The sequence below is a fragment of the Hyperoodon ampullatus genome (assembly GCF_949752795.1).
Source record: "Hyperoodon ampullatus genome assembly, chromosome: 17".
Taxonomy (NCBI): Eukaryota; Metazoa; Chordata; class Mammalia; order Artiodactyla; family Ziphiidae; genus Hyperoodon; species Hyperoodon ampullatus.
The window spans coordinates 22054298-22070370 of record NC_136930.1 but is presented as its reverse complement, the minus strand read 5'-3'; the positions used below and the strand labels follow the sequence as shown (position 1 = coordinate 22070370).

General features: G+C 37.7%; 1 protein-coding gene across 1 annotated transcript; it reads left to right on the top strand.

The window, feature by feature from the left end:
* Positions 1-7565: 7565 nt before the first annotated feature.
* LOC307065304 (large ribosomal subunit protein bL34m-like) lies at positions 7566-7925 on the top strand (the record flags this gene model as incomplete). Its single annotated transcript, XM_079722138.1, has 1 exon — positions 7566-7925. One exon carries the CDS (start codon positions 7566-7568, stop codon positions 7923-7925), a length of 360 nt encoding a protein of 119 aa, XP_079578264.1.
* Positions 7926-16073: the final 8148 nt, after the last annotated feature.

Genomic DNA, 16073 nt, shown 5'->3' with positions numbered 1-16073 from the left:
TCATCCTTCAACCTGACAAAATTTTTTGATCTAATTAATATCCAGATCATCTAATGTTAGGATAAAAAGTACTTTTATACCCACTAAGATGGAATGTAAATTAGTGCAATGCAAATTGACAGTTTATTTCAGAAACAGTGGTATAAAACAACCATTAAAATTTTTCTTTTTCTTGACAATTTGAAAGATGAAAAATTCCATGTCATATTTAATCATTTTATGTAATCTTTTTTTAACATCTTTATTGGAGTATAATTGCTTTGCAATGTTGTGTTAGTTTCTGCTATATAACAAAGTGAATCAGTTACACATATACATATATCCTCATATCTCCTCCCTCTTGCATCTCCCTCCCACCCTCCCTATCCCACCCCTCTAGGTGGTCACAAAGCATGCAACTGATCTCCCTGTGCAATGCAGTTGCTTCTACTAGATATCTATTTTACATTTGGAAGTGTATATATGTCAATGTTACTCTCTCACTTCGTCCCAGCTTACCCTTCCCCCTCCCCGTATCCTCAACTCCATTCTCTATGTCTGTGTCTTTATTCCTGTCCTGCCCCTAAGTTCTTCAGAAACTTTTTTTTTCTTTTAGATTCCATGTATATGTGTTAGCATATGGTATTTCTTTTTCTCTTTCTGATTTACTTCACTCTATATGACAGACTCTAGGTCCATCCACCTCACTACAAATAACTCAATTTTATGGCTGAGTAATATTCCATTGTATATATGTGCCACATCTTCTTTACCTATTCATCTGTTGATGGACAGTTAGGATTCTTCCATGTCCTGGCTATTGTAAATAAGCTACAGTAAATATTGTGGTACATGACTCTTTTTGAACTATGGTTTTCTCAGGGTATATGCCCAGTAGTGGGATTACTGGGTCGTATGGTAGTTCTATTTGTAGTTTTTTAAAGAACCCCCATACTGTTCTCCATAGTGGCTGTATCAATTTACATTCCCACTAACAGTGCAAGAGGGTTCCCTTTTCTCCACACCCTCTCCAGCATTTACTGTTTGTAGATTTTTTGATGATGGCCATTCTGACTGGTGTGAGGTGATACCTCATTGTAGTTTTGATTTGCATTTCTCTAATGATTAGTGATGTTGAGCATCCTTTCATGTGTTTGTTGGCAATCTGCATATCTTCTTTGGAGAAGACATAAATAGACGGCATGTGGGATCTTCCCGTACCGGGGCATGAACCCGTGTCCCCTGCATCGGCAGGTGGACTCTCAACCACTGCACCACCAGGGGAGCCCTGAAGTAATGTTTTTTATCCAACAGTAACTAAAGGGATAATGACTTCACCCTTTCATTCACTCAGTGTCAATTATTTGCTAGGCTTGGAGTAACTGAATATTTTGTCCTTAGATACTAATTCCTTTTCATTTGTTTATTCTACATACACTTATTTAGTGCCTCCTCTCTGTGAAGCACTCTTCAGAGCACTGGGGAAACACTGATGAACAAAATAGATAAAGGTATCTGTTTTCATAGAATTTACATCTTGGTGGGGAGAAGGAGACTGATAATAAACAAGTAATCAAGTAAATCTATACTTAAGATAATTTCTGCTAGCAAGAAATGTTATGGAGAAAATAAAACAGAGGCAAATGCATGAGGAGGTTAATGTGGTGGTAACATTTCTTGAAGGTGCTAACATTTGAGTTGACACTTGAATTATAAGTCAGAATATCTGGGGAAAAACATTCCAGGCAAAGAGAACAGTGAGTGCAAAGTCCTTGAGTTGGAATTGACTTTCACGTTCCAGAGAATGAAGCAAGATGTTTTTTAGAGTCACTGTCCAATTTTCTTTAGGTTCAGATTGACTTGTTTTAGACCCTAGGCATAAGCCAATTTTCATGGCTGGATTAACTAAACTGATGAACTCTGACTCATGTGCTTGGGCATTAAGGATGTCAAGTACCCATTTGGGTTTATGTCTTCCTTCCTGTTGAATGTTATCTGTATTTGAAATCTTTCCAGCACTGACTTTAAAAAGGAAACATAAGTCATTTATATGAGAGAGCAAGCAGACAGGAGATGCTGTAAATCAGAGCTTTACTGATCATGATATGATTTTGAACATCTTCCAAGAATACTCTTTGCATTCCTTTCCAACCTCTGGTGATCTGATTGATTTATGCCAGAAATTATGATGTCATGTTACAGTCTTCCATTGGTTTGCTGCTGGTATACCACTAGTGATCTATAATGGCAGTGATAATGAACATGATGGAGATCATTAAGTTACTGCAGACATTAGCAGAGAAATTTGGGGTGGGAGACATTTTTTTCTTATAAAAGAATTAAATTCCCATTTGAGTCATTAATCCAATGAAATTTCACATGCCACCAATGATTCAGAACACTTCACCAAGGAATGCCTTTGTGTACATGTAGGACAAGGCCATCAAGGCATGTGACAACTTCAACACATGGAGCAGAGGAAGGATTTACTATAAAGGGGTCTAAAGTAGGAAGTGCATGTTGTAAAGAAATATTTCTTTTCTTTCTATATCAATGTTATGTCCAATTACTAGCCTAAAAATATACACAGAATTATATAAACTTGTGTCTAAATTTTAATTTCAGAAATAATGAAGAAAATATATAGGGAAAGAGATGTTCCCATATATCATGATGCCAAAATGAGAACTTTCAAGAAATAAAGGTCAGTCTTAAGTTATTAGAACCACCAAATGGCAAGGCTCTGAGGAAACCTTGGAAATAAATCTATATCGATTGTAAAGTGAAAATTTATTTGTTAAATAATTTTGAAGATTTAATGATATATTGTGAAAGTTTACTTTAGTATTTATTTTTATAATGTAGTAAGCCTTTTTAACTCTTGGGATTTGCTTTTTTCTATTTCAAAAGAAGTTGTATAATCACCCTGTTATTAGCCAATGTTCCAGGAATGCTAGTAACATACCTGACTTGGGGGAGACAAGTATTGTTTTCTCAGAGGCTTTACAGAAAAGCTTAATGCTACATTTACCTTTAAAAATTAAATTTCGTCACATTTAGTAGTATTTTTTTTTCATGAAACCCTCTTTAGTTTTGTTTCCTAGTGAATCTAGCTCTGTGCAAACAGATACTTGTCTTTTAAAAACCAGGTTGCAAGTTCCTGCTGCAACACATCTGTCATAGGCAGAGGTGGTGTGCAGTAATAAAAGGCTGCAGTGATAAATAAAGAAAGCAAATTACCTTATGCAATTTGGTGATTTGGAAACCCATAGATTCAGATATAAATGGGGACTCAGATGCCTCTCTCATGCTTATCTTTATGGTAGGACAGGGTATATCAGGTGGTGATTAGCACAGAGTTCTACAGATTCTACTCTTCTTGCCATATTAGCATGTGTTCTCAAGGTACCACTTGGAATACCTGGAATTCCACCATCACTTATTTTGTGGGTGTTAGTTAGCATTTCAGAAAGCCAGGGCTACTCTTCATTTTGCCTTGTTGGAGAACCAAGTAAGGCTGATCTTTACCAACATCAGCAACCATCATCATTTTTTAAAGCAGAATTTATATGAAACATCTCTAAAAGCAATGGTGCTTTTCTAGGGTTGCTGGTGGTAGTATACTTAGTATCTTGACTGGAAAAATAAAACATTGAATATCTTGCATGGTAAATTTGAAAAAAAATTATCCTTTTCAATAATTATACAGAAGTCATCAGCGATACCTAGAATGAAAAAATAATCTGCTTTTTGCTCTTTCAAAGTATTATTAATATTCTTCAAATGTTAGCCATGCATGCATATAATCTGATAAGACAAATACTCAGAGAATTATCTTGGAAATTATTTTGTATTATCTGAAAGACAAGTAAAATTTTAAATGCTAAGCATAATCAGAACAATTATTTGATAGTTACATGTAAATCCATTAAAAATATGTAAATATAAGATAATATATTACTAAATCTTAGCAAGTCATTTTTATTCAGAACACTTTTGGAGCTTCTGTACATAATGAAGTTTGTTGAGAATATTTCAGCTTAGTTAATAGCATGTCTTTTAAAATGCCATATTAAACATTTCTTTAAGTCACAGGCTGGGAAATGTTTGCAAAATGAATTCAAATCATTAGAATTACTTAAATCCATCTAGATTTTTTTAAACCTAGAAATGTACCAAACTATTATAAGGCTAAGAATACAGGGATTTAAAAATAAAATATATAGTTGATGGTGCCGTTAAACCTAACTAAATAATAAGGATGATTTATTAGAAGTTTAATTTATCTTTTTAAGGCCTAAAAGGGAATATTTTAGATTTGTTAAGTAAAACTTTTTTCTAGATATGCCAAGTTTATGATACCTGCAGTTCTGGAAACACTGATATCACTGAAAATGGCATTTTATCAGAGTATCAGAAAATATAGAAATGAGTAATACAACATTACATCAAATTTTGTTGTTTATTTAACTGTCCACAGAAGGGTTCCTCATCACATACTACTGAAAGCATCATTAGTCAAAACTGTGATTATAAGTATTATTTATTGCTTTCCTAGGTTGAAATGCTAACACATCTATTCATTCATTCATTCATTCATTCATGCAATGAGTAGAGTGCTTACCATATATCAGACCCATTTTAGGCACTGACCATTCAGAATTGAACAAAACAGGAAGAAACAGCCCTACTGTGAATGAAACTATCAATTAAGTATAAAAATCATAAGTATAAAAATAGATGTGTCATACTGGCTGAAATTCATTTCTTTTAATAAACATTGGTTGCATTCAAGGCCAAAAGGTTTCAGGAAATGACATTTGCCCTAAGAAGAATAAAGTGTTAAGGTATTTTCACATGTGACATAGTTGATCTGCAATATTTTAGAGCTCTTACTTATTTGGGAAAATATATTCCTAAACTGAAAATCTGACTCATAATTTCTCACTTGTTTTATCATTTAAGTAAGAAAAAAAAAACCTATAAGTAGATGAACTGCTAGGTAAATAGACTGATAAACAGAAAAACAAACACAATGTTCTTTATCCATGTTCCTCCAATATTCTCCAGAAGCAGTTCAATTAGTTGATGGCTAGTAATTAGGATGGATATTTAAGTCTGATGTGTGTCAAAACTAAAATCATTTTTGGCACAGTTGCTTTGGCAACCAGATAGATGAACTAAATAACTCTATCCAACAAGTGAAATCACTTAGTTATATGGGGGTTCACTTTGAAGCTAATTGATCCTGATGGGTTTCTAAAGATGCATCCAAATGTACACATTATAGGAGCTGATTTAAAGTTATACCATGATTCCAGTAGGTGTTTGATAAGTCTTGCCCTCAAAAGTTTCTGCTTCTTTAATTTATTGACATGAATATTTTGGAGTTTTTATCAAATAATTGTATGACCATTAGAGTAGATCCATTGCTACTTCTGAGCAAAGTCCTATCCTTGATTTCAAGTGTCCCTGTGGGCCACTCTTATGTTCTGAGATAATAATAGTAATAACAACAATGACTAATATTTGTTATTTTGTGATAACAATCATACTAATAATAGCAGTAATAGTTTCCATTTGTTGACTTACTCTATGCCAACACTGTACTAAATGTTTTGTGTGCATTATCTCATTTAATCGACCAAGCAACTTAAGATTTTAATCTTATTTATTTATTTATTTTTTACTTAAACATGAACATTTAATTTATTTTTATTTTTTTTATTTTTTATTTTTCCGGTATGCGGGCCTCTCACCCCCGTGGCCTCTCCCGTTGCGGAGCACAGGCTCCGGACGCGCAGGCCCAGCGGTCATGGCTCACGGGCCCAGCCGCTCCGTGGCATGTGGGATCCTCCCGGACCGGGGCATGAACCTGCATCCCCTGCATTGGCAGGCAGACTCTCAACCACTGCGCCACCAGGGAAGCCCAAACATGAACATTTTAAAAGCCATAAGATATTCTTAAAACAAACTTTCAGACATAAGGTGATTTTAAACTTTATAAAAATATATATACAGCTTCAAACTATACAGTTTACTCAATTTAACAGAATGCCCATTTTTTAATTTGACATACACAATTTCAAAGAAATTTTCAATTTTATCCCAATTTCTCATTTAAAGTCTCAGATTACATCCACCTATTATGTACAAACACATGAGTAAATAATATGGCAGAAATGTCCTCAAAGTTCCCAGGGTTTGGGTTACAAAGAAAACTTAGAGAATTTCATCTTCTCTGTGTATAGGAATTAAGTCTCAGCCCATTTTATACCTGTCTTTTCTATGTTCTTGCCAAATATTGGCTCTTCTTAAATAGATGTACTGATTTTATTCATTGTTTTTCTCAGGAAGGATATGTGTGATCCAGTAATTAAAGAAAGCAACTGAAATGTAAGGAGAGAGTAAATTATAACTTATGCAGACAATAAGCCGGGGGATCTGGGATATGGCTCATATTTAACCAATTCCAAAGACTATATCTATAATCCCAGTTCAAGATAAAACCTCACTCTTTACCCACACTTGTGAAATCTAAGGTTATACCAATCTTTCTTTAACCACAACCTAGATTAATGTCCGATAGTGCAATTCTTTCCAGCAATCTTTATTTTGAAGAGTTTTCCCTAAATCTCTTATAAATCTCAGCTGGATCAGTGGACATTCATAAAGGATAACCCCAAAAGTGTAATTATATAATTTTAGGATTATTCAAGCTTTATTTTAGTGTTAAGATAGAAATATAAAAGCTACATGATTTGATTATTAAATTGACTTTACAAAACCAGAGATTCATCTTATTTCCTTTAACCACCAAGTTCCATAAAGTTTTTGAAGATTATAAAAATGCATACAATTAAAATACTTAGATAAATAAATGATGTAGGCAATGAAGGGGAAAAGATGAAGAAGACAATTAGAAAGAGCTGCTGTGATGAAAGACTAAAATTGGGACACAGCCAAACATACCATATGATCCTGAAATACACCTGCAAATTTGATTTGAAAATTCCTTAAAGACCAAAGTGGGGTGGGAAATATAGTTGTTTACAAGATTTAGAGTCTCCAAAAGATGAAACACTAAGTAATATTCAGAAGAAGCACAGCGTTTCCAGATTCTGAAATTTCTCTTCTGCCATCTAATAAAGAAGACTGTTCTTCTCAGCAATTGACACAAGGTTAAATATGAATTTCATGAAGCTGATTCTTCTAATGTCCTCTAATGTTGAGCTAAAACAATGATGCTTAAATTTGAGTTTCCCCAGTAGACAATGGACAGAGTTCTATAAAGATTATTCCACAAATAGCATTTCTACTGGCCTGGCATCTGATAAGGTTGAGATAGCAGGAGTTCAATGTTGTAGTGTCTGGCAAGGATTTTTAAAGCTGGTGCTCTATGTCCTGATTAAGAGCAATTCCATTTGCTTTGATATAGGTTTAAGATTTATTATTTTAACGAAAGGGCCGTGATCCTAACCAAGATGCTTTTCTAAATAGTTATCTATCCCACCTTTGGGTGGAACCAGGTCACGAGGAATGAAGCAGTAGAAAGGGTTATAGAAATGTATCATGAGGCCACCCGGATGGCGTGCCGGCGGCCGGACATGGCTTTCTCGACCAGATCGGTGGGTCGCCTGTTGCGCCCAGTCAGTAGGTCAGCGGCGCTATTGGATGGCAGGTGGCTCCAGCCCCGCGCCTGGCTGGGTCTCCCCGACTCCTGGGGGATTCCCGGCGGTGCAGCAGACCCGGGGCAAGGCGCGCGGGAACGAGTATCAACGGGGCAACATCAAGCACAAGAACAACCATGCAAGATCCTGTGCTTGAAAACGCCAAACGGCGTCCAGGTTATTCTTCGCCGCAAGCACAAGGGTCGAAAATCGCTGAGCCACTGCGGAGCTCGACGCTGCCGGCTGGACCGCCCATTAAAGCATTTTCCTCGCTGAGGACTGGGACTCAGACGGACATGAATCCTCAAATTTCGGGGTTGGCCCAGGGGAAGAACTGTGGGACTGGACTGAAAGAGGGGGTGGGAAATCAGACCTTGCCAAGTGTCTTTTTACCCTTTTGAATTAGGAAGAATTTCGAACATATGCAACAGTCCACAGAATGGTACAGTGAACGCCCTTGTAACCCAGTACACAGCTCTACCCACAACCCATCCTGCCCTCTCTGGAGGTGCAAATCTTGGGCAACAGGTTATTTCTTCTGTAAATATTTCAGAACTCACCTCTCTAAGATAAGGGCCCTTTAATACATAGTCACAAACTTTTCACAGCTAAAAAAAAAAAAAAAGTCAGCAATTCCTTCATGTCGTTAAAAGTCTAATAAATAATCAGATTCTCACTTGTCTTATAAAATGTCAATTCTCACAATTCTAGGAAGGTTTATGGAGAGGTGGGAGAGCTTTGAATCCTCCACCCGCCCCTTGAGGGTGGGCTGTGTGACCTTGAGCAAAATCTTAGCCCTCTGAGGTCCATTTGGTTCCTATAAAATGGGACTTCCCTGGCGGTCCAGTGGTTAAGACTCCAGGCTTTCACTGCAGGGGGCGCGGGTTCCATCCCTGGTTGGGAAACTAGGGTCCTGCATGCTGTGCCGCCAAAAAAATAAATAAATAAATAGATAAAATAAAGTGGATCCATCCTTAAAAAAGAAATGTATTATGAGAACCAGGTTGAGAACCTGTCTCAACATCACTGGTATGAGACTTTCAGTGAGTTAATATACTTCTGTGGACATCGGTTTAATTCCTAAAAATTGGAGCTAGTGACAATTGCTTCTTTCACATGGTTGTCATGAAAAGTAAGGAGATATGGCAGAGATGGAAACATACTATTGCAGCATTCTTTTTCAGAAAAAAATTAAAAAATATTTACTGGAGTATAGTTGATTTACAATATTGTGTTAGTTTCACGTGTATAGCAAAGTGATTCAGTTATACATGTACATGTATTCATTCTTTTTTAGATTCTTTTCTCATATAGCTTATCATAGAATATTGAGTAGAGTTCCCTGTTCTATACTGTAGGTCCTTGTTGGTTATCTATCTTATATATAGTAGTATGTGTGTGTTCATCCCAGAAAATATTTTGTAAATTATAAGTTTTCTTCACCATTCATATTTTATCAGTTGGCCTATGGTGTTATTGCATCTGTTATAGCAAATCAAAATTAGATGTATGTTTGGATGAGTAAGTAACCATTTATGTACACATTCATGTATGTCATGTACATAAGGCTATACAAAATGAAAAGCAGAGTAATTATCCAGTGGACTTGATCAGTGGAAGCAGATGTGCCAACTCTTCTGTGTGTGTGTGTGTGTGTGTGTATGTGTCAGAGAAAGGAGAGAGAGAAAGAGACAGAGAATAATGCAGATTCAAGTGTCTTAATACTCTTAGATTAAAAACCAGAGGTGGGAGAAATGTCCATACATGTTTGGGTGACTGTGGTGCCTAGCTGCTGGTGAGTCACTCTCTGGGTGAAGCCTGGACATACTGCTTGCTCTTGGAGAAATCCCATATAATTGTATGCCTGCACATTGAACATGACATTGAAACACTAGATTAGAAGTGACTGAGGCAGGTGCTTGGGCAGATGGTTCTAGTCTGGTTATGTATTGCTGTGTAATAAGCAGGGATAGTTAAGGGTTATGCCCAGAACTGGCACAGTATAACCCCCATAGTATTCTACTGGTAAAGGTGTCACCAGAAGGAATTCAGGAAGAGTAGCATAGACACTATGAAGAAGCTGAGCATAAGAGAATTTGACTTGAATATTGGTTTCAACATTAAAGGTGAAGGTTAAAAGGCAGTGTTAATTTTGAAATCAGAAATTTTGTACTTCCAACAGTCAGCCATCCTGTTGATGAGTTTGTACCACGGGGTGAGTGACTAGAAAGAGCTGTCACATGTTGGCCGATGGCCACCTCTGTCTGAGCCTATGTGATGGGAACAGTTGTCCCCCTCCCTCTGTGCTTAGTCTGACCTCTAACAAGTGAGCCCTGTGTCAGCAGGAGGCAGTAAGTAGCCTGATTGGAGGCACTAGTCTGTGATAAGGACAGAAGGAAATAGTAAAATAGCTACACCAGGATAACCCTGTATCTGTTTTCCATTGCTGCCATAACAAATTATCATAAAGTTAGAGGCTTAAAACAGCACACATTTATTATCCTACAATTCTGTTGGTCAGAAATTAAACACAGGTCTCACTGAGTGAAAATCAAGGTGTTGGCACGGCTGTATTCCGTTCTGGAGAAGAAGCTGTTTCCTTGCCTTTTCCAGCCTCAGAAAATGCCTGTGCATTTTGGTTCATGGCCTTCTTCTTCTATCTTCAAAGCCAGAGACATTTTATCCCTTTGATCCTTCTTCCTTTGTTATATCTCCCTTTGACTCTGACCTTGGCTGAGAAAGGCTCTCTGCTTTAAAGAACTCATAGGATTAGGTTGGCTCCAGGATAATCTACCTGTCTCAAGGTCCTTAACCTTAATCACATTTGCTAAGCTCCTATTCCCTGTAAGGTAACTTACTTATGGATTCCAGGGATTAGTATTTATGCATCTTTGAAGACTATTTTGCTGACCGCAAACCATTACAGATGAGGAAACTTTACCATAGGCTCCTTCTGTTCCTCCATGCCATCCTCCATCCTTGCCTGTTTCATGGATTTCAGGGGTACTAAGTTCCTCATCAGTGACCACAGAAGTAACAAATTTCTTGTATGGCTACCATGGTGGCCAGTGATTGCCAACACTGGCTTCAAGGAAAGTGTGACAGATAATTCATAGAGTCCCTGGTAGGCTAAAAGGCTGACGAGAACTGATTCTCAGGCACTTGTTCCTAACTAGCACTCTAGCTAGCTGGGAACTATTTGAAGAAGAGAATCTGGGGAAAAACTGGACTTTCTTGCAGGAGCATTTGGAGGGTCAGAAACAACAACATTTGGGAGATTAAATGTAAACTAATTTCTTCTCAAAAGTTGGTGAAGGCTGGGACATAACAGAGTTGAGTGAATAAATATATTCTTCACTGCCACTACTTTTATAAAATACTCAAAAGCCTGACTTAGTATTTACAAGAATAAGTACTGGAGTTACACAAATGCAGGCACACACACAGAGGGATAGAGAAAGCCATTTTAAAAATGAAGCTTCTATAGATATACAAGATTTAGCTTCTTTCTTCATTCCCCAGGCGGAAGCTGGCAAGAGTCTATTAATAGCCTCCCCTAGCATATAAAACTGCAGATGTTCCCTTACTGCTGAATTTTTTTCTACATCCAAACTTATCAGTTATCTATGTTTTCATTTCGGGAGTCTAGATCCAGAAGGAGCATTAGCTATAGTGCAGTTATAGTGTTTCTTCTCAGTGTCAGCAAGGTTGTAGTAATTTTTGCATAAAATATCTGTTAAAATTCAATGAGCATTTTCCTTGTGGAGTTTACTAAAACTCAATATCTGTCTTGAACCAAGGAGGCCAGTATTGTACAGCCTTACATCTTCCACCTATGAAATCCTAAAATTAGGATAATGGAAATAGTAACAGCAGCCCTCATCAAAATGCAAGAAGGAGGAGGGTGAAGGGTAGAAATGAAAAGAGAATGATGTGCGTGTTTTTCACATTTAGGGAGAAAGCACTGATTAACAGCAGGTTCTCAGCTCTCTACGTGAGTTCATTTTCTAATGTTTCCGGGAGCCCTATTTTGAGCACCAAGTGAAATACAACAATCTGAAAAAAGACTTTCATTTCTTGATATGCAAGAAAAGCATCCTGTAAGTATAGAATGATCTTTTCTTTTCTTTTCTTTTCTTTTTTAATTCTGGCAGGATTGTTGCTCAATTGATATACTACTCTCCTTGGGTATAAACATATGTAAGAAAGAAAAGGAAGATACATAATTAAATACTTCACCTGTTCAATGAACCTTCCTTAAATACACCTTAGCTCAAATATTTTTTAAGAGAAATAATTCAATCTATGTTTTGGATTTCAAATGTTACGTTTGATTTAAACAAATAAAGAAAGCAGACTGTAGTCTCCTGACCTGCTGAGCTTGAGTGTGACTCATGACTGTCTCACTCTGTACCCGTTTGCATCCAAGAACTGGAATATTGGTCTTAGTCATCTTTTATGAGAGAATTCTTGGCAACAAGGGAGGATACTGAGTGATGATTGGTCACTAATGTATTTTGACAGGTGCTTCTTGACATAAAAATAAATAGGCAAAACTGAAAATGTTATGCTTATTTTATGGTGTGAAGGCATCCACATGCCAATAAACTTCATCCTTTCTTTTTTTTTTTTTTTTTTTTTTTTTTTTTTTTTTCGGTACGCGGGCCTCTCACTGCTGTGGCCTCTCCCGTTGTGGAGCACAGGCTCCGGACGCCCAGGCTCAGCAGCCATGGCTCAAGGGTCCAGCCGCTCCGCGGCATGTGGGATCTTCCTGGACCGGGGCACAAACCCGTGTCCCCTGCATAGGCAGGCGGACTCTCAACCACTGCGCCACCAGGGAAGCTCCATCCTTCCATTTTAGTAAGGCCTGGAACAAAAATTTTGGAGAAAGCTGGAGACTCTGTGCTTTTGGCTGAGCTGTCTCTTCAAAGAAATGGGCCTCTGTGTATCCTCCAGACCCATTCATTACACTTTGCAAAACATGGGTGTTGGTCACTTGGTCCTGTCCAGATGCTGATATTCACTTCATTTTCCATGGGGTATTCCTCCCAGGCTGGAGCTCTCTGCTTCCAACAACAGAGAACTCTCAATCCTCTGAAGTCCTCTCAGAAAGAAGGTGGAAAGTTTAAGTTCTCATCAATACAAATGGGGTTTTAACTTCTAAAGTTTGTTTATTTGATAAAGAACAGACAAGATATATTGGGAATAATTCTAAAAGGAACAATTCAGGCTTATACTCAATAGATCAGAGCTTTAGTTTTGACTCAGCTGTTTATTAAAATGTGTGCCTTTGGGTAATAAAAGAAAAGGTGGTCTAAACATAGGATGGAATATTATTCAGCTTTAAAAATGAAGGAAATACTGCCATTTGCAACAACATGGATAGACCTGGAAGACATTATGCTAAGTGAAATAAATCAATCATAGAAGGACAAATAATGCATGATTCTACTTATATGAAGTCTCTAAAATAGTCAAATTCATAGAAACAGGGAGTAGAATGGTGGTTGCCGGGGGCTGGGGGAGGATGGAATGGAAAGTTGTTATTCAATATATATAAAGTTTCCGTTATGCAAGATGAAAGAGTTCTAGAGATCTGCTATATGAAACTGTGCCTCTAAGTTAACAATACTGTATGGTACCCTGCAAATATTAAGAGGGCAGTGCTCATGTTACGAGCTCTTCTACAACAATAAAAATAAAAGACAAAATTTTGTGTATTGTCTGCTCCATGTGGCTTCTCATATGGTATCTCATTTCATCCTCATGACTACCCTTTGAAGTATATGTTATGATCATCCCTGTTTTACAGATGAAAGAAATGAAGCTCACCCTCGTTAAACCAATTGCTTAGAGTCATGTCATGACTGAGTGCCAGGGACAGCTCTCAATCTGAGAGCGTTTTGACTCTAAAGTTTATGCTCATTTTGTCTCACACATCATTTTTCCTGAATCATGGTTTCTACAGTCATAAAAGTGAGGTTAACAGTGCCTAACCTGCACAACTGCTGCAGGAGTTAAAAATAATACGTATACGGTTGGTGGCACGTGGGTTGAATACATTTAACGAATCACTGAAAAAATAGTTATCCACTATCTGTTATGTATCTTGCATGGTTCTAGGTGCTGAGGGACACCATGGCAAACAATGATACCATGGTCTTTGATGTCATGGATCTTCCTGGTTTGTTATTTGCCTGTTTAATTACCAGTAATTTCAAAGTGGAGGTTGGGGGTGAGGTGGGGAGTGTATTAGTTTGCTAATGGCTGCCATAACAAAGAACCACAAATTGAATGGCTTAAATAACAGAAATTTATCATCTCTGAGTTCTGAAAGCTAGAAATCCAAGGTCAGTGTCAGAAAGGTTGGTTCGTTTTGAGGGCTGTGTTGGAGAATCTGTTTCATGTCTCTTTGCTAACTTCTGATGGTTTTCTAGCAATCTTTTGTGTTCCTTGACATGTGAAAGCATCACTCAATCTCTGCCTTCATCTTCACATGATGTTCTCCTCCTGTGTGTGTGTGTGTGTCCAAATTTCTCCCTTTTAAAAGAGCATTAGTCACAGTGGATTGGGGGTCCCTTCTACTCTAGTCTCACCTCATCTTAACTAACTACATCGGAAACGATGTTATTTCCAAATACATTCGCATTCTAAGGTCATTTAGAGTTAAGACCTCAACATATAAAATTGCCAGTGAACAATTCTACTGTTCCCCAGGTACATAAAATCCGTACAAGACTGAACTTAAACTCTTTCTTTCACACCTGTTCTTCCAGGTTTTTCTTTTCAGTTAGAGACACATGATCTATGCTGTCACTTAAGCTGAAAGCCAGAAATCATATCTGACCCTTCTTTCCCCATCACTTCTCTCAAATCCAAATGCTTTTAGCTTCTACACAACTCTCTGCTATGTCTTCGCCTATCCAAACTATTGCCTCTGTCCCAGCTCTGACCTTCAGCATCTCTTGCCTGGGGAGGAAATAATAATTGATAACAAAGGCCAATGTAGCCCTCAGCATACAGCATTTGTTCCAATGATATCAAGATTTTAGGAGTCAAGATGCTGAGCAAAAACAAACTCTTAAAAACGGTGAAAATTATCAGACAGGTGAGTAAGGTGATCTTGGGTAATAGGTAAAATCTGAGTTCTGTGATTCTGATTTTACTTCTTTTCCCTGTGTCCGCTATCTCTAGGGCAAAGTTAACATTAGATAATATGAGATACAGAAACCTTCTTTTGCAGAGAAATTAAACTTCAGAAAATCAAAAGCATATTGACTCAGTGAGAGAATATGGGCACTGGTCATCTTATAATCCTTTTTATCAGAGTTGAAGCAGAAAACTGTCATGTATTCCTCAGGGCAGTGGTGTCTCTGCAGCTTCAAAGGATGACCTGTTGGGGAATGATGTGAGCAGGTTTTGTTTATAGCCTCAATTAAATCACATGAATCTTACAGCTAAGCACGTCCAATCAAAGAAGAAGGAAAACAAATGTCCTGAAAGGTCAGGCACAAGCATAAAATGAGCCTGACCCCAGGTGTCTCTGTCACCTCAGGCAATAAGGAATCCTGGCCAAGCAGAGCAGCTGTTCTTACAATATTCTCCCTGCTTAACCTCTTATCTATTTCTGATGTGAGATCTATAAACATAATAGTTCAGAGCAATGGAAAAAATTCTCTCTGCAATACTTTTAACTTTTGAATCAAAAACTAGTATGCTTGATTACCCTAGGCTTTCACTTTATTTGGAATTGTAGATAAATATTTTAATAAAGCAGGAAAAGATGATGATCCTGACATTTCTATTACTTCAGTTCATGGTATTAACAGTTAAAGATGAGGATCAGAAAATATGGCCCTGGCAAAACTATGAAGAGGAAGATGTTTCTTCTGGAGCCTTCAGCCATGTGATTCTGGACCCTTTCCACGTGTTAAGAGTGTTGCTTATTATTCATGTCAGATATTCACAGATGAGAGTGTTCTGGCCATGAAAATCTGTTTGATTGTCAGCTGGCCTGACTGTATGGTGAATGTACCATGGCTGGCACTGACATATTGATAGAGAGCTAACTTAAAAGGAGCCACAGGGACTTCCATTGTGGTCCAGTGGGTAAGTCTCTGTGCTCCCAATTCAGGGGGCCTGGGTTCGATCCTTCCTCGGGGAACTAGGTTCCACATGCATGCTGCCACTAAGAGTTCACATGATGCAACTAAAAGATCCCACATACCACAACTAAAGATTCTGCATGCAGTAACGATGATCCCGACTGCCGCAACTAAGATTCGGCACAGCCTAAATAAATAAATATTAAAAAAAAAAAAAGGAGGCACAGAGGAGCTCTCTGGCTTTGAGGATACAAGGAAGAAAGTGGTAAAGGCCAGTGATTTCCATTCTGACTGTGAATCAAACTACCTGAGAAAGTTT